Here is a 24,214-nt window from a genome sequence, read left to right as displayed (position 1 = left end):
CCCATCATCGTTTGACCTGTGTCGTTAGTTACCACCGAGGCAATTCCGACTCATGGAAACTCCATGTGTGCAGAGCAGAATTTTACTCTACAGAGTTTTCAAGGCTGTGATCCTTTGGAAGCAGATAACCAGGCTTGTCATCTGAGACACCTCTGGGTGGGTTCAAACTGCCAAGCTTCTAGCACTTAACCATTTGCACCATCCAGGGATCCCTACATCTATTATTACTGAAATATTTTTCCTTCTTTTCTCCCTGTCTCCCTCTCTCTCATTTTTCATTGCACTAAACTCTAACTTTGGCATGAAAATGCTGCCACTTGCTGCCGGAGGTGCTTTATAGAAAGATGAGTGGCAAGGGCACATAATAACTAGGGTTGGGACATTAGGGGTCAGAACAGACATGCTTTTCTAGCTTATCTCTTAGGGTCAAGTAGAGTTTAAGAATATATCCTACACATAAAAACTGAATGAACTGTGAACAGGGCGTGATGTATGGTATGCTCCTTAATGTCCGTTTTCTGTATCATATTATCCCACAGAGTAAAGATAGGGTTGTTGGCGATATCTAGACACTCCGAAGTCTCTGAAGGTAGTTATTTCCGTATGCATGTGTGACATGTGTGGGCATGCACTCTAATAAGACTCAAACAGGAGCTCACAATCTGGTTGCATCTCCTGAAGGAGTGAGCTCAGAGCATTCAGGCGTGGCTTTTCTTAAACTCTGTTGTATGGAGCTATGGATTTGGTTGAAGGAGAGTGTGGGAGTTGTACTGAAGGTAATGGTATCTAAGGAAGAGAAGAGAAATGGAGAAGGCAGAATGGTATCTGTCTCTCTCCAACCACGATTCACAGACTGTCAAGTCTGCGAAGAGATCAGTTGCAAGTAGAGACTGCTCCCATTGTTTAAGGAAACATCTAGGATCTGGGGTGCAAACATGATTTTTCAGAAACTGGGTACCCCAGGTTACATGAGGCTTGGTGGAAGATATCTTTTTGTTTACTTGTGTAAATAAAACATAGGTAGATCTGGTACCATGGAGACACAGCTGGGTTTTGGCTTCAAGCAGACCAGGGTAAAGAGTCAATATTCTTGCAAAGAGCAGAGGTAGGGAGGGATAGGCAAGGCATAGCCCACAAGTGTTTGGCTGCCAGAGGGCACCAATAAAGTGATAAGAATGAAAGGAATATGACATGAATCTTCTCAAGATTCTCTTAGGAGATTTTCAGAAGCAATTCTAGGAGATTTTCTGCTTCTTCTATGTTGTTGTGTGCCATTGAGTCTGAATCCAATTCACAGTGACCCTAAAGACAGAGTAGAACTGCCCCATAGGGTTTCCTAGGCTATAGTCTTTATGGGAGCAGATCGCCAGGTCTTTTCTCCCACGGAATGACTGGTGGGTTCTAACTTTTCGTTTAATGTGATTTCATTTGTGTTCATAGGTTTGCATTTATAAAAAGGTGTTTTGCACTTAGAGATTTCTTGTGATAACTAGAAACCAGTATTTTTAATACACATAATTTCAATATATCATGGAATGTTGAACTTCTAATAATAAAGTCACTTTCAAATCTAAAACTGTTTTTCACATAAAAACACAAAGGCAGTTCTATTCTCAGCACTCAAGTTCTTCTCACAGGGTGTAAAATTCTATTCTGAGCCTCATATAAAAATAATATTAAGAAAGGATAACCAGGGTTAAAAGGAAAGTAAAATAAATATCCATTTTTCTTTTTTCTTCTTATTATTTCTATGCCTTCAGTACTGTGGAAGAATGATTTTTTTAAAAATTAGAAAAAAAGAATAATTTGATAAATATTCAGTGTATAACAGAATTCTTGGTAGAGTTTCAAGAACTTGGGTTATTTTCCTTACTGAGTTAAAATGAATACAAAGCTAGAAAATTCTGATAAGTTTAGGAAGGAAAAACTAGTATGATGCTTTCAGTTGTCATTTTTTTCTTTTAAATTCTTTAAACTGGCTCTTTAGTAGTTTTCTGAGGAAACACACAGTGCATTTCTTTGTTTTGAGTCTTCTGACTTGCCATGCATTTTAACTGAATGCTCTGATTTGGTATTTTGAGGATATTTATTATAGATTTATTTACTGAAAGGGTATAAAAAATTATCTACCGATTGCCGCATATAAATGCGAACATTCAAATTACAAGGTATGTATTGTTTAATTTCAATTAGGTAATAGGCAGGTTGAGGGGACTTCAGAAGTACGCTGATCCATTTAAAAAATGAGGCAAATGAATTCAAGAATTGTTGCTTGTGTAAGATCACACTCAGTGTGTCCCAGTGAAGGCTAGAGTACGTGTCTCCTAGTTCTTAGCCCATTGCTCTTTTCCCTTCCCACATATTATTGTATAAATGATTAATATTCAACACTATTAATCAAGGGACAATTTGAAACTGACTCTAGGGTGCCATTTGTAATGGTACCAACTGATGTTTGCACATGTAACTGTAAAGAAAGTCATATTGATATCTTTTTAAAAATCACTGTATTGTCCATCTGAGGTCGTGTTCATAAACAAATAATTCTTAAGTGTAACATCTCTCCTGCAGTTGGTATTTGACTCCAAGTCCATTATGTAGGAATATTTTTCAAAAAGCAAGTAGAGACAACTAAGAGAGGCATTTGTTTCCTGCATTTATTTCTTTCGTTTACTCGAACTTTAACCACATATCTTCTACAAGGCAGCAACTGTTTAAACAGGTAATGTAACTACTTGGTTAATTCACTGATACTCACCCATTTAGAGGCAGGCTTAGAAGTGTCAAGATTTTACAGTCAGAGAATGGGGAACAATTAAATGTATTATTTTCTAGCTTTATATTTTACAACTTATAATGGGGAAGAAGAAGTTTGAAAAACACTTTTTCCAGCATAAGGCTTGATTCACTAAAGATACTCTCAGTTAGAACATCACTTCAGCAGTAAATATTTTAAAATATTTCTTAAGGAATCTCCAAGCCCGTTGCCACTGAGTTGATTAGACTTATGGCGATCCTATAGGACAGGGTAGAAGTGCCCCACAGGATTTCCAAGGAGCCGCTGGTGGATTCGAACTGCCAGCTTTGGGTTAGCAGCTAAGCTCTTAACCACTACACCCACACAGCTTCCACCAGGGCTCCAGGGAAATGTATATTCCTCTTTGTGTGGCTTTCGGGGTTCTTTTGCTAAGTTTACATTTAGATAATCAAGAGAAAAAATAAATCAGTTTTTGTTTCCAGCTGAGAATAAAAACCTGGTTGAGGTGACTATAATACAGGGTGGCAAAAAATTAGTGGTAGAAAAAATAAGAATCTGCCACCTTTCCCACGGCAGAAAGGGTAAATACTGCAAGAAAAGCCAACCCACTGTAGGTAAAATACCATACAGTGTAAGTGTCTAGAATTTCTAGACAAGGCAGAGAAGTCATTTACAGAGATAAGGAAGATCAGAGAAAATAATTTTAAACATTAGTTCTTCTTAAGCTATGTCTTGGTGCCTTTCATATTGTAACTCATTTTCTGGTTGATATAAACTTACACAGCAAGCAGAAATTTTACTTTGTGTTAAAATGTTTAAATAGTGTTGCCCTGGATGTATATTATAAAAAGAAGTCAATACCACTTATATGATTTATTAAGATTATTTTTCACCCCCCAAAAACTTTCAACAGATGTATGACTGGCTGCAAAATCTTATCACTGGGTCTATTTTCAACATAAAAACAAAAAATTGCCAAAAAGAGAAAACAGCACAAGCACCATCTAGTGGTCAAACTGAGTAAGTTGGATGAATGAAATGAGTCTATTACCACTGCCAAGTGGTGAAAAAAATAAAAACAGAGGAGCTTGACACTGCCACCCAGTGGCCAAACATAAGAAACTGCTATAACCCTAAAATTGTAGAACTGTAAAGGAGCCCTGGTGATACAACGGTTAAGCGCTTAGCTGCTAACCTAAAGATTGGCGGTTGAACCCAGCAGCTGCTACGCGGAAGATGTGGCAGTCTGCTTCCTTCAAGATTTACGGCCTTGGAAACCCTATGGGACAGTTCTGCTCTGCCCTGTATGATTGCTATGAGTTGGAATTCACTGGAAAGCAATGGGTTTTAATAGAAATGCATGTATGTTTACTTAAAATATAAACTTTACTTAAATACATGAATATAAAATATGTATCTACTTAATATATGGATTAATATTATTCTTAACTATATATATAATGTCATTATTAATAATATAATAATGACATAATATATAGTTTTTTAACTATATATAATGTCATTATTAATAATATATATTTACTTAAACAGATTTTCTCACCCTGAAAATAATATACAAATAATTATAAATATAGATATGTAAAATAGATAGATATGGATATAATAAGTAGAGATTTGATTAGCAGCTGAGCTCTTAACCACTGTGAAAAGGCTCTATAGATATAGATAGATAGAAAACTAAACTGATTACATGGATATTTTATTCAGTGTGAGACCAAACTTATTTAAGGAAAAATGTGAACAAATTAAAAAAAATTGATAACTCAGTAACAGTAGAGATTATACATGGATATACTGGCATAAAAGTCCCAGTTAAAGAACAAAAACAAACAAAAAACAACCAGTCTACCTCATAAGACAGCTACAAAGACAAATCTTTGGTTTACTACTTATGTTTTTTCTTAATGTAAGTCTTCCTATGGCTTCTTCACATAGAAATTTGTCAGTTCAATACTTTGTCTAATGGTAAAAATAATAAATAATAAAACCTTTCTGGAGTCCTTAGAATCACAACGTCTGACACACAATGCATTCTCAAATACATGTTGAATAACTAAATTAATGAAGAATTAAATATTACATGCTAGTTTTGTACATACAGAGACCAAGTGAAGGTTAAAGAACTTATTACAAGTTCACACAGATTCTAAGTAGAACCCAAAATGTAGTTTTCAACATCAGTTCGGTTTAACATTTCCTGAGCGCCACCAATGTGCCAAGCATTGTGTTTGGAGCCAGAGAGATAAACAGTGATGATCAGTACACAGTCACTCTCCTAAAGAAGAACACTCTCCCCTGGTCTTTACTCAAGAGCAGTGCACATTTATAATCCTGCTAATTAGCAGAGAAAATACTGTCAGAATCAGATAAAGGAAAAGGTAATGATATCGGAAGTTTGATACAACGATCACTTACCTCTAAACTAGCATGTAAGGAACAGACCAACAAAATGGGAGGATTTGAAATTCGGAATCCAGTGGCCCCGGGGATTAACTGAAGTTCTGAAAAGTTAATATCATGTTATTCTTATAAAATATACCCAAAAAAGTATCCACAGAGAGTAAAATAGTGAGTCTTAAAAACTTTTATTCCTAGAATTTCTGAGGTATTTAAGAGAAACTCCATGGAGCTAAAATACTGTCATATTTCCTCTTCACCTGCAATGCCCATCTCCCCCATACCCATCTTCTCAGCAGCACACCAAACGCCTGAGCCCATAAACACGGGATAAAAATGGTCTCCATTGGAAGCTTTTCTGGTTCTCCCATTCCCAAGCCAGCATTGTTTGTTCTGCCCCACGCTTTGCTTTTCTATTATGAAATCACGTCAATGAGAGAGAGCATCAAGATTTAAATGGCTTGGGTGGGAGGTGTTATTTGTAATGTCATCCAATGGCTGAAAGATGAATGAAATGACCCCTGAAGGTGACTCTAAGCTCTAGGATTTATTTGATCAAGTGGCTTCCTTTAGGAAAAAAGACTTGAATCACTCAACGCACATATTCACAACTGAAGTTGAACAAAGCTGGTTCCGTATTCGCTAATTCAGTGTTTCCTGTGATTATATAACTACCATGTATTAGGAGACTCATATGTACTAGTCTAATTAGAATTAAGTAAATAGTAGCAAATTAAACACAATAGAGTTAAGATGGATAGTTAGAGATCAAGTTAAAGTTAAGACTGACTGAAACAATGTTAGAACATTCTGGGTCCTTAGAGATTTATTTACCTAATCCAGGAATAGTCAAACAATGGTCTGCAGACCAAATTCAGTCCATCACCCGTTTTTCTAAAGTTTTATTGGAATACAGCCATGCTCTTTCATTTACATATTATCTACGGCTGCTCTGGCACTACGTTGGCAGGGTTGAGAATTTGCCACAGAGATTGTATCGCCTGAAAAGCTTAAAATATTTCCTAGCTTATCTTTTACAGAAAGTTGGCCCACCCTGATCTAATTCGATTCCTTCATTTACAGATGAGAAAACCCATTTCAAAGTAGTTAAGTAACTTACATAATGGCAAAGCTAATTATTTCAGCAGCCAACGTAAAATATGGTGTTCTGACTTGAGTGAAATAGCCCAACTTGATTCTTTGCATCCTGACCGTTGCAAATCTAAATATATTTAAAATAGTATCTCAGGGTTGGAAGCAATCTGCAGGATCAAGGTTAAGTTGAACTCACAAAAACAATTATGATGCTTTCTTTTTCCCCTGCGATTGAGGAATAGAGTCATCCAGGAAAAAGAAGTAGGGCAACCTGTGAGCCCTACACATGGTTTACTCTAATTTATACCCACTGGGGTTTAACCATTTATAAGGATTGCTACACACTTAGGTATGTGGCAAAAGCTAGTTACAGAGGGAGAAACTTTTGGGCAAGGGAGGGGAAAAATGAATATTTATTAGAGTACCGCTATGTACTACATGGTTTACACTTTTAAAATTGTCTTATCCTTACAACAAACCCTGAGACAGATATTATTGTTCACATTTGAATGATATAACTTGAACACAATCACAAAACTATTAAGAAGCAAACTGGGATTCATACTGAAGTTTCTCTGGGTCTGTCTCCAAGCCAAAAATTCCCTCCTGTCCCTGTGCCTGTTGTTTTGGGTACTCCATATTTATGAGAGCTGAGCAATCCACATGCTTGTTAGATTTCACTCCCTCTTATCTTTCTACAAAGGGATAGACTCAAAGTCATGTAAAAATCTAGAAACACTTAGTCTTACACTCTGGAAATGTCACTTTTTATTTTAAGAGTTCTCAGTGACATTTTCAAAGTGCACTCTCCATGGGGCATGTGGTATTACATATATTACAAAGACAGAAGAGAGTAGAAAGAAAGTTAAAATAAAATGATTTGTGAAAGGGGAGAGGTGGGGGTGGAAAAACACTTAATAGTGAAGTTTAAGACACTACACAATTCTGGAGGAAATCAGCACAACCTGTACAAGGCAAGGTCATGGTAGCTCCATGGATACATCCAAACTCCTTGAGTGGCCGAATTGCTGGGCTGAGGGCTGGGGGGACCATGGTCTCAGGGAACATCTAGCTCAATTGGCATATCATAGTTTATACAGAAAATGTTCTACATTCTACTTTGGAAAGTAGCTTCTGGGGTCTTAAGAGCCTGTGAGTGGCCATCTAGGATACTCCACTGGTCTCACCCCTTCGGGAGCAAGGAACAATGAAGAAAACTAGACACAAGGGAAAGATTAATCCAAAGGACTAATAGACCACGTCTACCGTGGCCTCCACCAGACTGAGTCCACTACAACTAGATGGGACCTGGCTACCACCACTGACTGCTCTGTCAAGGATCACAATAGGGGGTCCCAGACAGAGCTGGGGAAAAATGTGGAACAAAATTCTAACTCAAAAAGACAGACCAGACTTGCTGGCCTGACAGAAACTGGAGAAATTCTGAGAGTGTGGCCCCCAGACACCCTTTCAGCTCAGTAATGGGGTCACACCTGGGATTCATCCTTCACCCAAGGATTGAACAGGCCCATGGAATGAGACAAGATGGGGGTGGGTGTGTGTGGGGGGGGGTGCACCAGCCCTGGGGTAGGGACTGGAAGGCAGGAGAGAACAGGAAAGCTGGTAATAGGGAACCCAGGTTTGAGAAGGGAAAGAGAGCCTTGACATGTAGTGGGATTGTTGACCAATGTGATACAATAATGTGCATATTAACTATTTAATGAAAGACTGGTTTGATTTGTAAACCTTCATCTAAAGTTCAAAAAAGAAAAAAGAGTTGTGAAGTAAATTGAATGTACTTACTGTTATCCATTTTAAATCTGGTGTTGAGTTCATGGCCAAACCATCCCACCAACCTAAAATATAAATACAAACATCAGATATTTTGGTCTACAAGAATAACTTCAATTAATATAAGTACTTGGGGCCTGAATATTAAAATTATTTGTGGTGCAAGTCATCAAATACTTGAAGTAGATAAATGCTACATGACATAATAGGCAATTACTACTTATAATCTTATCAAGAAAAATAAAAATAATTTATTCATATTATTAGCAATATTATTTTTGTGAAGTAAAATTCTCTAAAGAGTTACATTTAAAGTGACTTTTTTCTTATTTAAGTTAAAATAAATCATAAAAAGAGATTAGTTTTTTTTAAATGCTGATAGAACAAAAGGGTAAAAGTGATTCATACAATAATAATATTTTACAGTAATATACCTAAAGAGGAACATTACCAAAAGAAAAAAAATCACTTTTAAAAGCTTTTGAATGAATTTCCCAAAGCACTGGCCACTTTCATGTTGCTAACACGAATGCTAATTGGCTAGACATAAAATACACAGGAAAAAATATGCATGTGGGTATGTACATATTAAAAAAATAAAATAATAATAATAATGTGCATATTAGATGAAGAAAACTATGAAATAGTTTAGAGAAAAATACAACAGCTTGAGAAAGAGTAATACAATGTTCCTGATACTCAACTATCCCTAAATACATTTTTAGTTTTAATGCTTTCAAAATAAAAATTTCAAGGCACTCTTTTGGGACCGGGCACATTTTTTAAAAAGTTTATATGGCATATATTTTTTGAAATAGAAAGGCATAAAGAGGAGCTTGGTTTACAAGATATAGCATATTATAAAGGACATTGAGAGAGTGAGCTAGGAGAGGAAGAACAGCTCACCCCTCCCCTGGCCCTCATTGGTTCCTCTTGCTGAAATGCTGAGATTGGGTAGAAGCTGCATAGAGGGAAGTGAAGAAAAGAATGAGGGCAGAGTTGTGAAAAGCACAAGTGATGAAATATCTAAGAACTGCCAGTAAAATATGCTTTCTGAAGTGAAGACAAGATGCTTAATATGTACATAAAAAGCTACACCCTTGATGCAACCATGGAAAGAGAACAGAGGTGAGCAGAGCTGTTTTCAGAAGGGTTTTTATATCAGGTCTTCCACAGAAAAGGAGAGAGGGCATAGCCATACAAAAGAATCAAGAATCAAGATGAGCCCTAAGAACTGGAAGCAGCCAGTGTGCCTGGCAGCAGGGAAGGAGAAATATGAGTCTGTCCTGACCCTAACCTCGTGCCTACATTGTTGTTGTTAGCTGCCATGGAGTAGCCTGGACTCATGGTGGCCCCATGCACAATGAAATGAAACACTGCCCAATCCGGTCCCACTCCTATGATTGGTTGCAGATCAGACTGTTGTGATCCACAGAGTTTTCACTGGTAGATTTTTGGAAGTAAATTGCCAGGCCTTTCTTCCTAATTTATCTTAGTCTGGAAGCTCCTCTGAAACATGTTCAGCATCATAGCAACATGCAAGCCTCCACTGACAAACATTCAAGGAGCAATAGAAACATTTTGTGTAGAAAGTTTCATTAACTTCTCTCAGTCCAAGACAGATAAATAGGACAAAATTATCCATTATATAGGTAGACTTAACACAATCAAGAAGATAAATCTAACTGATAAATATTTAATGCTGAACCTTGGAAATAAAGATTATAGCTTCTTTAAAAGGCTTCATAAAACATTAATAAAAACTAACTATACAAAAACTCTAATATTTACAAAGTGAGTATATTACAGGCTATATTTTTTATTAATCCTCATAACTGGACCAAGGAGCAACATCATGATAAACAGAGAAAATACTGATGTTGTCAACGATTCCATTTTACTTGTATTCAAAATCAATACCCATGGACGCAACAGTCAAAAAATCAAACGAGCTATTATTGCATTTGGCAAATCTGCTACAAAAGACTTCTTCAAAGTGTTAAAAAGGAATGATACCACTTTGAAGAGTATGGTGTGCCTGACCCAAGCCATGGAATTTTCAGTCTTCTCATATGCGTGCAAAGGCTGGACAACGAATAAGGAAGACCAAAGAAGAATCGATGCCTTTGAATTACGGTGTTGGTGAAGATACTGAATATACCATAGACTCCCAGAAGAAAGAACAAGTGTGTCTTGGAAGAGGTACAACCAGAGTGCTCCTTAAAAGGAAGGATGGAGAGACTTTATCTCATGTACTTTGGACATGTTATCAGGAGGGACCAGTCCATGGAGAAGGACATCATACTTGGTAGAGGGTCAGCAAAAAAGAGAAAGACACTCAGTGAGATGGATTGACACAACAGCTACAACAATGGGCTCAGACACAGCAACGATTATGAGGATGGTGCAGGACCGGGCAGTGTTTTGCTCTGTTCTACATAGGGTCACTATGAGTCGGAAATGACTGGACAGCACCTAACAACAACAACACGTTTTTTAAATTGTGCTTTAGATGCAGGTTTACAGAGCAAATTAGTTTCTCATTAAACAATTAATATGTATATTGTTTTGGGACATTGGTTGCCAACCCCACAACATGTCAATACGCTTCCCTTCTTGAACTTGGGTTCCTCATTATCAGCTTTCCTGTCCCCTCTTGCCTTCTCCTCCTTGCCCCTGGGTGGTGTGCCCATTTAGTCTCATTTTGTTTTATTGGCCTGTCTAATCTTTGGCTCTAGGATGAACCTCAGGGGTGACTTCAGTATTGAGCTGAAAGGGTGTCTGAGGGCCATACTCTTGGCGTTTCTTCAGTCTCTGTCAGACCAGTTAAGCCTGGTCTTCTTTTGTGAGTCTGAATTTTGTTTTACATTTATCTCCACCTCTGTCCAGGACCCGCTATTGTGACCCCTGTCAGAGCAGTTGTCCATCTAGTCGTGCTGGACTTAGTCTGGTAGAGACTGTGGTAGTTGGGGTCCATTAGCCCTTTGGACTAATCTTTCCCTTGTGCCTTAGGTTTTCTTCATTCTCCCTTGCTCCAAATTGGGTGGGAGCAGTAGAATATCTTAGATGGCCACTCACAAGCTTTTAAGGCCCCAGACAGTAAAGTAGGATACATTACATTTTGTTTATAAACTATGATATGCCAGTAGAGCCAGATGTCCCCTGAGACCATAGTCCCAGTCCTCAGCCCAGTAATTCAGTCCCTCAGGGAGTTTAAAACCCTGGTGGCATAGTGGCTAAGTTCTACGGCTGCTAACCGAAGGTTGGCAGTTTGAATCCACAGATGCTCTTTGGAAACTCTATGGGGCAGTTCTACTCTGTCAGATAGAGTTGCTATGAGTTGGAATCAACTTGACAGCAGTGGGTCTGGGTTTTGGTTTTATGAAGCTTTCCTGACCTTATTTTGGTCAAGTAGCAACAACGTATTTTTTTATTACAATCCAAGAAAACTATCAATTAATAAGAAAAAAAAAAAAAAAGATTCAATTACCTGGAAAGTTTATCTCATGTTACTTTTAAGTTAAAGAGGAATGCAAATGGAATTTGTAGAATTGCCTTAAAAGAGTGATAAGGAAAACATGGTATATCAGCATCTTTGGGATGTTGACAGAACAATGCACAGAGGAAAATTCATAGCTTTACATTTTATGTCACAAAAAAAATGAATACAAATAATTCACTTAGGAGACTTAAAGAGTTAAAAAAGAACAAGAAAATAAGCCAAAATAAAGCAGTACCATGCAATCAATAAGTACAAAAGCTGAAATAATGATTAGATAATGGAAAAATAAAGCTGTAACTTTGATACATAAAGCAAAATTAAAAAAATGGTAACATTGATACATGAATCAAAAATCAATTTTATTGCAGTGGAGGGATTAGTTGAGAAACCACAAGATAGTGTAACTATGAAAAAATATTAAGGGGGAGGGATAGTCACAAAATAAGGAAAAGTAAGAACATCATAAGAGACAGATTGCTTAAATTAATTTAAAAACCTAGATGAGAGGAGTAATTTTCTAAGAGATCGTTATTCATTCAAACTAATCGCAGAAGAGAAAAAATGAAACCAACTGGTTTTAATAGAAAAAAAAGAGAAACAGCTAAAACTCATAAAAGCAGATGGTCTCTTAGGAAAATTCTACCAATACTTTTTGGAACAAATGATTCTAAGGTTCCAGTGCTATTTAAACTATTCCAGAGCATAGAGAACAAACAAAAAAATTAAAAAAGGGCTGTGGCAGAGACTTATTATTATTATTATTGTGAAACAAATATTACACTGTTATTAAACCAGGTTAGAATTGTAGGCATGAAAAAGGAAAACACAAGCCAATCTTACTTAAAAATTTTTTACCACAAAATCACAAACACAGCATTAGCAAACAGATTCTGGCAGCGCGTTAAAATAATCATACATTTATAAACAGTGGGGTTCATTTCAGAAATGCAAGAATTGCTCTATATTACCAAATCTATTATTTGGTATAATTCATTACATTAATAAAGCTAGAGAGAAATCATAGGATCAACTCTATAAATGCTCTAAAGACATTTGCAGCAATATGAAATTAATCTTAATTAAAAAACAAAACTAAAACTAAACAAAATAGTAATGGAGAGATAATTAAGGTAATGAAATTTATCTATGTTAGTCTAAAAGTCAAACTCAGACTTAATGGAGAAACACTTGGTGCTTGCATGAATACCAAGATTTTGTGGATATAGAAATAGGAAAAGAGGAAATAAATTCTCACTACTTTCAAATTATATAATTTTGTACCTGGGATAAACACAATTAGCAAGGTATTGAAGCAAAAAAAAAAAGAGAGAATCACTATTTAAAATTTAAAATTGTTACAGATTATCAAGAAATGATAGATTATCAAGAAATAATGCTAGATCTACATAAAGAAAATTTTAAAACACTACTGAACAATGAAAACAAAGATTTGACCAGTATTTAACATGGAAAAGTTAATTCTCCTCAAATTGATTTATAAATTCAACACAATTGTAGTGAAAATACAAATATGTTCTGGTTTGTTTTTATTTTGAACTAGACAATAATGCCACATGGGAAAATAAAGAATAAAAAAATCTCTAAAAAATAAGAGAAATTAAGTGGAATATTCCTACAAGATTTCACTATACTATAAAATTACAGGATGAAAATAATGTGATACTATGTTAGCCAATTACTTAATCTACAATTCATTATATTAATGATGCTAAAAAAGTCATAGAATCATCTCCACATACCAAAGAATCACAGAAGCAAGTCCCAACAAGCAACAATCTATTTTTTTTTAAAAAAAGCATCTGCAACTCATGTTAATAAGAGGTTAATCTTCCTAAAAATGTCTAGGAGTCATTAAGCCAAAAATAACCCAATAAAAATCATTAAAGGATATGAATAGATGATTTATTGGAAAAAAAAATCCTCTTAAAATTTAAAAAGAAAATCTCTCCAACTTACTAAGGATAGAAAAATACAAATTAAAACTATATTGAGATTCCATTGTTTACATCTCAGATGGCAAAAACTCAAAAGTTTGATTATGAACTCTATTGGTGAGACTTTGGGTAAAGAACAACTCTCATGTATTATTATTGTGAGTATAATTTGTTGCAACCCCTGTGGATAATAAATGAAGGATAGCTGTAAAAATGACAAATGGATATTCCTTTGACCTAGCAAATTTACTTCTGGAAATTTACTCTCCAGAAGTACTTGTGCAAGTATGACAAACCAAAAAAACTAAACCCACTGCTGTCGAGTCAATTCCAACTCATAGTGACCCGATATAGGACACAGTAGAACTGCCCCATAGGGTTTCCAAGGAGCACCTGGTGGATTTGAACTGACAACCTTTTAGTTAGCAGCTGTAGCTCTTAACCACTATACCACCAGGGTTTCCACGTGAGTACGCAGTGAATTATATATAAGGATATTCACTGGATCATTTTTAGTAGTAGCCCAAGATTGAAATGAACCTAAATTCCCACCAATAGAGGACTGGTTATGTATTTATAAAATAAACTGCTGTACAATTCTTAAATAAAAATGAATGAAGAGAAATTCTACGTGCTGATAGTGAATTATTACAAGATACGTGAAACAAACAAAAAAAGCATAGAATAGTATAGTACCTTTATTTTAGAGTATTACTTATTTGTGCTTGTTTTTCTCCCCCAACTAGAATGTAAGCTCATGAGATCAAAGACTCGTGTCTTAGCGTTTGTGGAAAGTGTGTATAATGTGGGTGTTGTGAAGTGTGGTAAACGTTGGTATGTGAAACAGGGGTTAGGGCAACTGAGCCAGCCTGGGGTGATCAGAAGAATGAGTGTGTTTTAGCCAAAGAGAAGAAAGAGTGTTCCACATTGTGGAAGCAGCAGGTGCAAAGGCCCACAGGTGAGATGGGCAAGGTGAGGAGGGAAGTTAAGTGACTTTCCCGAAGCAGACTACTCCATGTTATATCATTGACAATTATGCCAATCATTTGAGACGTATTCACTATGTACTGAAGAAGTGTTAGTTGAAACTTATTCAACATTTTTTAAAAATTACTTTTAACTTTTTTTTAATTCTTCAAACTGGAATCAAACTGTAAAAGCATTATTGCCAAAAATTTTAGGAAGTTTTTTTTTTTTTTTAATTAGTGGTTAAATGTAAATCAGAACCTATCCCCAATCTCATATAAATAGGAGCTCATGTCTGACTATATCAACTGGATAAACTGGGTGAGAAAACCTTTTATAGCACAATGTGTATACAAGATACTGAAGGTATTTATTTGAGAAACATTAAGAACTAACTTAAATGGCAGGCATATAAAAGTAACTGAGATTTTTCACATGTACTTAGAAAATTTTCAACTTATGCTGTGTACAACAAAGGATGAATTTGATAATCCTATTGGATATAAGGAATCCCTGGGTGGTAAAAATGGTTAAAATGCTTAACTGCTAACTGAAAGGTTGGCAGTTAGAGTCTACCCAGAGGAGGCTTGGTAGAAAGACCTGGTAATCTACTGAAAAATCAGCCATTGAAAACCCTACGGTGTACAGTTCTACTCTGACATACATGGGGTCCTCATTACTCAGAATTGACTTGCTGACAACTGGCTGTTAGAAACAACCAAATCTTTTCTAAAAGTACATATTAACGTATTGAAGGACGTATCTTTGAAAAAACAGAATCTGAAATAAGGCAGAATAGGAGGTCTTGCCACAGAACCAAAAAAAAAAAGACTTGAAGAACAAATCATCTCATTCCTAGTGAAAAAATCATTCACTCTGTAAAACTTTACGTGATAGTCGTTAACCAGATATTTATCTGTACAGATGTCCACTTTCACTTTTAAAAGCCTCAGGCGAAGCTTTATTTTAACTTTAACTCACTACACTATTTCAAGAGAGTAAACTTCAAGAGCATGCAGTTGGCTATTCCTTAGACTCATAGCTAAATGATGAATGTTGAATGATCTGCAGGGAAAAAGTTAGAAAGGATTTATTTCATGTTGAAGGAAATAGAAAGAGCAATTCTTCAGTTTGGCGAAAACATTTATTTGACATTACTCTAAACTCAAACCAAGCCACTGAGTTGAATTCAAAGAGCCAATCAATGAATTTCTCATTGCTTGAAGTGGACATTCTATCTAAGCCACACTATTTGTTACTAGTGAAATCTGAATTTCCTGTTCTCTTTTTTTTTTTTTTATGACTTATTCCTCTCCATCTCAAAGTATAAAAGTTTAGACTAAAGGAGAAATTGTTTTGGATGGTCTCATTTATATGCTCAAAATCTATGATTATATTTTACTAATCCTACATAATGTCAAATTTCATCTACATAAAAAACAAAACAAAACAAAAAAATGACAAAGTGAAAAGAACAAAGCAAAGGTGGGGAAAAACTACCCAGGAAGTAAGACGGAAATGTCTTTCAAATAAGCAAATAAACAAATGATCAGACTATATCTAGCATATCTTTGTGGTTCCAGGTAACATGAGAAAGTTTAAGGGCATTAAGAAGTTACTTCTTATTCTTTATCCAATTATCAGTCAGTCACAGGAAGCATTTGAAAACTGATGAGATTTTCAGTTTTGGTACACTGGCAATGGGAATAAACATGACATCATTACATACCAGTACATTCTGGGTGGCTCACTGAACATTTTGTGATATCCCTGATCTTCCCACTTCATTCCCAACACATATATAGGACATGTGGGGTGATCTTCCACCTCTTTTCCTACTTTTTTTTTTTTCCTAAATTTTATTCATTTTGTTGTTGCTGAGAATATAAAATACATAGCAAAAATACACCAATTCAACAGTTTCTACATGTACAATTTAGAGACATTGATTACATTCCTCAAGTTGTACAACCATTCTCGCTCCCCTTTTCTGAGTTGTTTCTCCCTCATTAATATAAGCTCACTGCCCCCTAAGCTTCCTATCTAATCTTTCAAGTTGCTGTTGTCAATTTGATTCCATGTAGGTTTTTTTTTGTGTGTGTACTTTAAGTGAAAGTTTACAGCTCAATTTCTCATACAAGAATTTATACACATATTATTTTGTGACACTGGTTGGAATCCCCACAATATGACAGCACACTCCCCCTTTCCACCCTGGGTTCCCTGTGTCCATTTGACCAGTTCCTGTCCCTTCCTGACTTCTCATCCTGCCTCCGGACAGGAGCTGCCGTTTGGTCTCATGTATCTGATTGAACTTAGAAGCACACTCCTCACATGTATTATTTTTTGTTTTATACTCCTGGCTAATCTTTGTCTGAGGAGTGGGCTTCAGGAATGGTTTCAGTTCTGCGTTAACAGCGCTTCTGGGGGCCAGAGTTTTGGGGGTCTTTTTCTAATCTTTAAAAAAAAACTCATCTGAGGTTAACAATAATTAACCTCAGATGAGTTTTGCTGGCTTTCCTATCCATGTTTACTAAATTTCTAGCATCTATTTAATATCTTGATATCTACTTGATAAAGAATGATATTAATTATGGATTTTTATCATCATTTACAAATAGTTTCCCAAAACTTTCCACTCCACAATGAATCAATGAATTTTATTGTTTCAGGGCCATGTTTTATGGAAAGAATACCAAAGAATGTATATAATACCCCAAACTACCAAACTTTTTACTTTAGAGTTGCAAAATAAGTTTGTAAAACTTATAACAGAAATGATAATCTTTAAAAGTCAAGGCTTTTGATTTGTAATAGATATTTTAGAACTCAAGGGATCAAAGCACATATGCGGCACAGCATAAAATTTATATATAAATTTATATATTATAGATTATAAAAAAAGAATAGAAGAAACAATGAACCTAACCCATGAATTAAATAAACTTGCTCATGTTGGGGAAGGGAATTTCAGAGAGGGAAGAGGAATATTGGATTCAGCCTCCTACTACTGAGCCAGGCTTCTGCCTTCCCTCCAACCCCCAACTACCACTTCCAGTTAAATTCAAAGGAGTAAGTATTGGGATGTGGAAGGTTAGTGGAAACTCCAGATATGACTGGGAGGATTCGATGATAGAAATGGCCTGAGCCATGTTCCTTAAGCCCCAGGAGGCAATCCAAAGAGTTTGTAGAGAACTCCTCCATGCCAGCTTGGCATCAGAGTCCTAGTTGAAAATGTTAGTAGAATGGGCCTGAAAATGGAGAGTGCCCTGAAAGTCCCATTCATCCCAGAAAAGAGTGTGGAAGGAACTGGGAGACATCCAGTGGACCCCAACAGAGTTTGACATTTAGGAATAAGAGCAGTGGAGTAACCAGCATAGAGTTATGGCAGTTCCATTGACATCTTGGAGGATGCAACAATAATGGGAGTAGATGACCAAAATGGTGGAAGCATATCTCAGTGGATTTCAGAAGATGGCTGTGAATCCTTGGCTATGTCTGAGTGTTCTGTCCCCCCTCTCCCCTACAAGCTTAGTACCATCCTAAGAAAGGAAGGGATAAGGATGAAACTCTGAACTGACAGGGCTTAAATTCTGAATTTAATGAGAAAAATCACGAAAGTCACTAAAATTACAAGAACTTACCAGACTGAGCTACCTGCACCAAACAGATGTGGGCTGAAGATAGAAATAAAGCTCAGATAAAAATAAGTAAAGTTCCATTATTTCCCCATCTGATGATATTTACATATATAACTTTTAAAAAATGTATCAAATTCTGAAGGCAATTGGAACCATTTTATGTAAAAGTATGATTATCAAAGCTCTGAAAAGAAATTTTAATTATCAGAATCAAAATTGGAGCCTATCATTCAGTTTGAATATATAACTGAACCATATCAATGAAATAAAGTGAAAAATATACCCATCTTACAAAGTAATTGTTTATTTGAGGTGCTGAAGTTCATCATGATCATATTTATTTAATTCTAAGTACACTGAGAATTGGTTTAGGAAAAAGACATAATTCAAAAATACCAGCTTATTTGTTTTGTTTTATTTTCAGCAGAAATTAATGCTGTTGTTCAAAACCCATTCTTTCAGCAAGCATTTTCATACACACAGCACTGGGCTGAGTATTGAGTGGAACTAGTAGGACGCTTTCCACCAGGGATGAAAAGCTCTTTGACTTTTAAGACTGTGCTTACATAAAGAGGAGGAATTAAAGTCGGGGGTCTAGCCTGGATGAATTAGGTCCATTCACTATCATTTAGAACAGAGATTTTGACTATTGTTTTTTTCTATCTTTTAGGAAAGAAGAAAAATACTACAGTTTTTAAGGAGAATCACTTCTGTAGCCACATATCAAAAAGTAACATATGAGCCCTTATGCTCACAACATTTTCTGTGGAAACTGATTCAAAATTTACCTCTTGGCATTTTCTTCTTTAAAAATCAAACACAATGACTGTGAGTCAGGGAAATGAAAAAAAAAAAAAAAGAATATACATATATCTCAACTGTTTCCATTTCTTTTCATAGGATCAAAAGAAAAATCAGGGGCACTATTTCAATACTGCTTTCTTATTTAGCAAACTTTTCCTTCATATTTGCGTATTCACTAAAGAACTAAGCATTTGTCATTTCTGTTTGTGGAATGATATTAAAGATTCAAGAGTGTGGGTTATGATGATTGCCGGATATATCTGACGGAAGCATCAAAGGCCTAGTGTGAGAACATAGCATCACAGGAGGGAATAATCATTTGTGCTTGAAAATACTGACGACATGTTTATAACCTAAATATGAAAGGAACAATGTCCTACATGAGGGGAAAAATGTGTTCATTCTTAGAAAAGAAAAACTGAACTGATTCCACAGCTGAGGCCAAGGCGTCATGTTTATGCTTTATTTACTGAAGGTATAAAAGTACTTTAACTTTGTATCTGAAAGAGTATTGGCACTATATTATGATTGTTTAAAAAGGAAGAATTTCCAAGTGGCCTACCTTGTTATTTGATGATGGTATGGCTCTTTTGTATCTATTCACTAAAGAAATTATAATTTGCTAGTTACCAGAAAAAAAATAAAGACTGTTGAGAGCATGGCCTGCCTCTTCGTCTTCCACCTGGGCTGCCTAAGCAGAGGTCTCGGGCCCAGAACATTCCCTGATAAGGAGGCTGGGTCTTGGGGTCTTGGGTCTCTCTACTAGTCATTTCTTCTTATCAGAGAAGCCATCCTCCTTATTCTGGGCACATAGTAGCTTTCTCTGTCTTTTGCTAATGTGCAGATACCATATGGTACCTGGCCAACCCCACTGTTATATCTGTTCCCAGCAGGGAGGGAACAGGGTCTCCTTCCACTGCAGCACAAGAGGAATGTGGATGGACTCTATCTTCCCTGCAGCAGCTGTGAGCGCCACCTAGTGGCCGTAGGGGACTGTGCCAACAATTGAAGCTGATCTCTGTGAGTAAAGTGTTACCCCATGCACTGTTAGAACATCGGGTTTGTGTCTTCTGTTGGCGACTTCGAACCTTGGTATGACAAGAATGAAGAGGGAAACAAGTTTGGATTTTATTCATCTACTATTTTAAGAAGCTAGCAATTTGGATGAGGTGGAAGGAGTGCTGATAATCAGCAGGAACCCATGGTACAGTCCTGCTAGTTGTTAAAATATTGATATTCTTCTAAACTGTGTTAAATAGTCACCGCCCCAAACTGCCCAAATCACTAAGATCTCCTACCTCCTAATAATCAAGCATCCAACAGATGAATATGCAGGGCATTCAGAGACCACTGGACCCTGGACCAGCACCATCGAATATTCTAATTGTCCACCATCCATCACCTCCAAGCCATCCCCACAACAGGTGGATCTATCAACCTTGGATGGAAGTTATATATTGATCTTGGCTGCTAACCAAAAGGTCGGCAGTTCGAATCCATCATCCACTCCTTGGAAACCTTATGGGGCAATTCTACTCTGTTCTTTCTACAGATTTGCTAAGAGTTGGGATCTACTCGACAGCAACAGGTTTGGTTTTGGTTTTATAAAATATTTAATATTGGTTTAGCTAATCAAGTTGTTGGTTCACATGCCAATAGAAAATTCTGTTCAAAAAGTAGGGTTAAGCAAATCTTCTGCACAGCTAACTTCTGAGGAAAGAAGGGTGGAAAGAAAGATCTGCTTGCTGGGAAATGGGCATGATAGTCTCAAGTCATCTCACTTAATCTTGCAATAATCCTTTGAAGTAGGTGTTATTTCCACCACTTTAGATTTCAGAAAAGTAAGGCTTGAAGAGATTGGGTGACTTTATTCAAAGCAACACAGCTAATTAAGTTGTAGAGCCCAGTGGGAAGCCCGTGTTCTGCTCAGTAAGTAATCTGGGACATCGATCACAATGTCCAGATGGCTGTGGTCCAGGTGGTACCATTAGAAGAAGGCTGAAGAAGGGGGTTGTTGTTTTGATTGAGCAGTGTCCCCCAAAAAGACATGCTGAAGTTTTAATCCAAGTACCTGTGAATGTGAACTTGTTTAGAAATAGGATCTTTGAAGATGTTTTTATTTAAGTTGACACGAGGTCCTACAGGAGTAGGGTGGGTCCTAATTCAATATGAGTGGTACTCTTCTAAAAAAGGAAAAGAGACACAGAGGGAAGACAGCCATGTTAAGACAGAGGCAGGGATGGAGTTATGTTGAATCTGTAAGCCAAGGAATGCCTGGAGCTAGCAGATATAAGGAAGAGTTTTCCCCTAGAGCCTTCAGAGAGGGCACATCCCTACTGAGACCCTGGATTCAGACTACCAGTCTTCAGAACTACGAAAGAATTAAGTTTCCATTCTTCTAAGTCACCCAAAGTTGTGGTTCTTTGTTATGGCAGCCCTAGGAAGCTAGTGCAAGGATGAAAGTGACAGTCTCAACAAGCCAAAAGGCAAGTAGAAGCTGAGGTACCCAACCCTGGAAGGTGAGTAGAAATGCAGGTGCTAAAAGTAGATCTGGGTAAAGTAAGATAGTTTAATAACAGTAAAGTTAGAATTGTGTTGACACTTGTTACTAGAGGCTTTATTTCTATCCTTTACACTTCCAATTAAATCACCCTCCTTTATTGAGGCTTAGTAGAATGTTTCTGCTTTTCACTAATTCTTCAAAAATAGTCAAAGAGAAGCTACCAGAAGATAGAAGTGGTATAGTGGGCCAAAACAGACATGGTGCCTGCCCACACAGTTGAAAGTTTCTCAGGTGTGTGTTTGTGGCCAGGGATGGGGATAATTAAACACTAACTCAAACAAAAATGTGGTAGGCAAGCTCTCCTTGAGTGTGGGCAGCAGTTGGGCCCCACATCAAGAAGGAAGAATATAGGGGACAAAAAAACAAAAAAAAAACAAACTTGTTGCTGCCACATCGATTCCAACTCCTAGTGCCCTTATAGGACAGAGTAGAACTTCCCCATAGGGTTTCCAAAGAGTGGCTCGTGGATTCAAAGTGCCAACCTTTTGGTTACCAGCCATAGCTCTTAACCACTATGCCACCAGGACTCCCATAGGGGACATGGTGAGATGAAAAGAATTAAGAGATATTCAGGAAAATGAACTCAAAGCTAGATGCCTGATATTAAATAATATCTACTAAGTAAGATGGAGTTGCTGACATACTCCATCAGGGGTCAGACATTAATTGGGTGGATTGAAACCCTGAAAGAAATGAAACCAGAGACTCACAGGGAGAAGAGGAAGACAGACAACAGAGACAGACATATCTATCAGCCCAGAAATGCCAAGGATTTCTAGCAGTTACTAGCAGTTGAAAGAGACAAGGAAGGGCCTTACTCCAGAACCTCAAACTGAATTTGGACTTCCAGCCTCCTGAACTGTGAGACAATGCATTTCTGTTCTTTAAAGCCATCCACTTGTCTTTGCATTATGGCAGTTCTAGGTAACAAAAACAAATTCTGTTATATAATTTTCTGCCATGTAAAAAAAAAAAAGAATAATTTCATATATTATGCATTAAAAAGTGCTGGGGCCATTGGTGGTTAACTGTTTCAGACTGTAGTTGATTTTTCATATGGTGTTTTTCTTCCTGTACATCTTTATTCTGATATAAAGTATTAATAATCACCATGTTCTTTTAATCATTGGTAGTATCCATCTTCAATCTTAATGAAATTCTAACAGTTATTTCTTCTTGAAAAACTGCAACTTTCTAAGATTAATTGCTCTATACTTTTACTCGATAAAAAGAAATTTAATCACTTCAATGGGATATTATGACAAGAGGATGGCATTTTTATCTTATTAAAATTTATTCCAATCCATAGCCATTTTTGAAGTAAAGAGGTCTTGGGCCCTCTTCTTTGGTAAATCTGACATTTTCCAGGTAATTCCGGATATTTTCATGAAGAACAACATCATTGATAACATATTTTCAATATAAGAACCAATACTAGTGTAATATTATCACCTTAACTAGATCAAAATTTCAAATAGCATTACTATTTTAAGTAAAACAAAAAAGAAATATATTCTATTTAATAAAAGAAAATAACATTTTAAAGAGGTAAATTCCATCTCTCATATTATCTTCCAGTTGAGAGAATGCAAGCAAAGTAGAATGTTTGATGACCCTTCAAACATTTAACTAAATAAAGCCTTGTAGAAATAGTCAAACAAGTTTAACTTAGAGACATGTGGGTTTTTCCAGATTTACGTTCTTATAGTTGTTCTAATAATTTTGAAAACAACAAAAACAATGTAATTGAGCTTTCATTATGAGGCAGATATTGTTCTAAGCAATTATTTAATTTTCAAAACTCTCATGAGGCAGGTGCTATTATTACCCTTACTATACAGACGAAGAAATTGAGGCTCTAAGAAGCTCGATAAGTACTTTAAGGTTACATAATTATTAAGGAGTCCCTGAGCGGTACAAACATTAAGCATTCAACTACTAGCTGAAAGGTTGGTGGTTCGAATACACCCAGAGGCACCTTGGGAGACAGGCCTGGTGATCTGCTTCTGAAAGGTCACAGTCTTGAAAACCCTGTGGAGCAAATCTACACTGCATATATGGGGTCACCATGAGTTAGAGTCAACTCAATGGTAACAGCACCTAATTATGAATCATTGAAGCCCTAATGGAGATACAGACTATGACGACCAAGGATATGCACACACTAATGCAAACTCACCTGAAGCAGATATTTTGAACAAATTCATCAGTCTATAAAAGCAATATTTAAGACTGTACTTAGGTTTCTGAGCTGGCAGAATGCTTGGCTAGATGATAGTCTAGGAAGGCAGATCTGTCCCATTCTTTTTAGTGTGGGCAATGTTTTTTTTTTTTGTTGTTGTTGCTGTTTTTATTCTTTTGACAATCTCTGTTCTTTTAGAATCTCTGCAGTCAGTCACCTTTGTTCAAAACACATGGATTAGGCATCTGATTTAGTGATCTTGGGTAAACTTATCATTCACGTACTATAGTTCCAAGTCTTCACAAATGGGCATGGGGACTGTTTAAAATCTTTAAAAAGCAAATAAAAATGATTGTTTCAAAAACTAGACACTGAAAATCAAAATATATCACAGAGAACTGAAGAAAATTTAAATTAATTTTAAAAGCCCATCACTTCATTTTTGTAATTTATGGAAAGTAAAATCAAAACAAAATAGAAATGTAATCTAAATGAAACCTTGCCACGAGTTCTAAAAAGCAAGTATTCTCAAGCTAATG

At 36.4% G+C, this 24,214-nt stretch overlaps 1 protein-coding gene across 1 annotated transcript in view; it reads right to left on the bottom strand.

Moving 5' to 3' along the window:
• The window catches only part of KYNU (kynureninase), a 158,245-nt gene that overhangs the window by 4,909 nt on the left and 129,122 nt on the right, over positions 1-24,214 (bottom strand). Inside the window, exons 11-12 of the mRNA XM_049887124.1 lie at positions 8,075-8,127; positions 5,195-5,280 (exon numbers count right to left, since the gene is read on the bottom strand). Of these exons, the coding sequence (XP_049743081.1) occupies positions 5,195-5,280; positions 8,075-8,127 (139 nt within the window). The remainder of the gene's footprint in view (positions 1-5,194; positions 5,281-8,074; positions 8,128-24,214) is intronic.

This window comes from Elephas maximus, chromosome 6, assembly GCF_024166365.1.
Source record: "Elephas maximus indicus isolate mEleMax1 chromosome 6, mEleMax1 primary haplotype, whole genome shotgun sequence".
In the NCBI taxonomy this organism is placed as follows: Eukaryota; Metazoa; Chordata; class Mammalia; order Proboscidea; family Elephantidae; genus Elephas; species Elephas maximus.
This window is presented reverse-complemented; position numbering and strand designations above follow the sequence as displayed.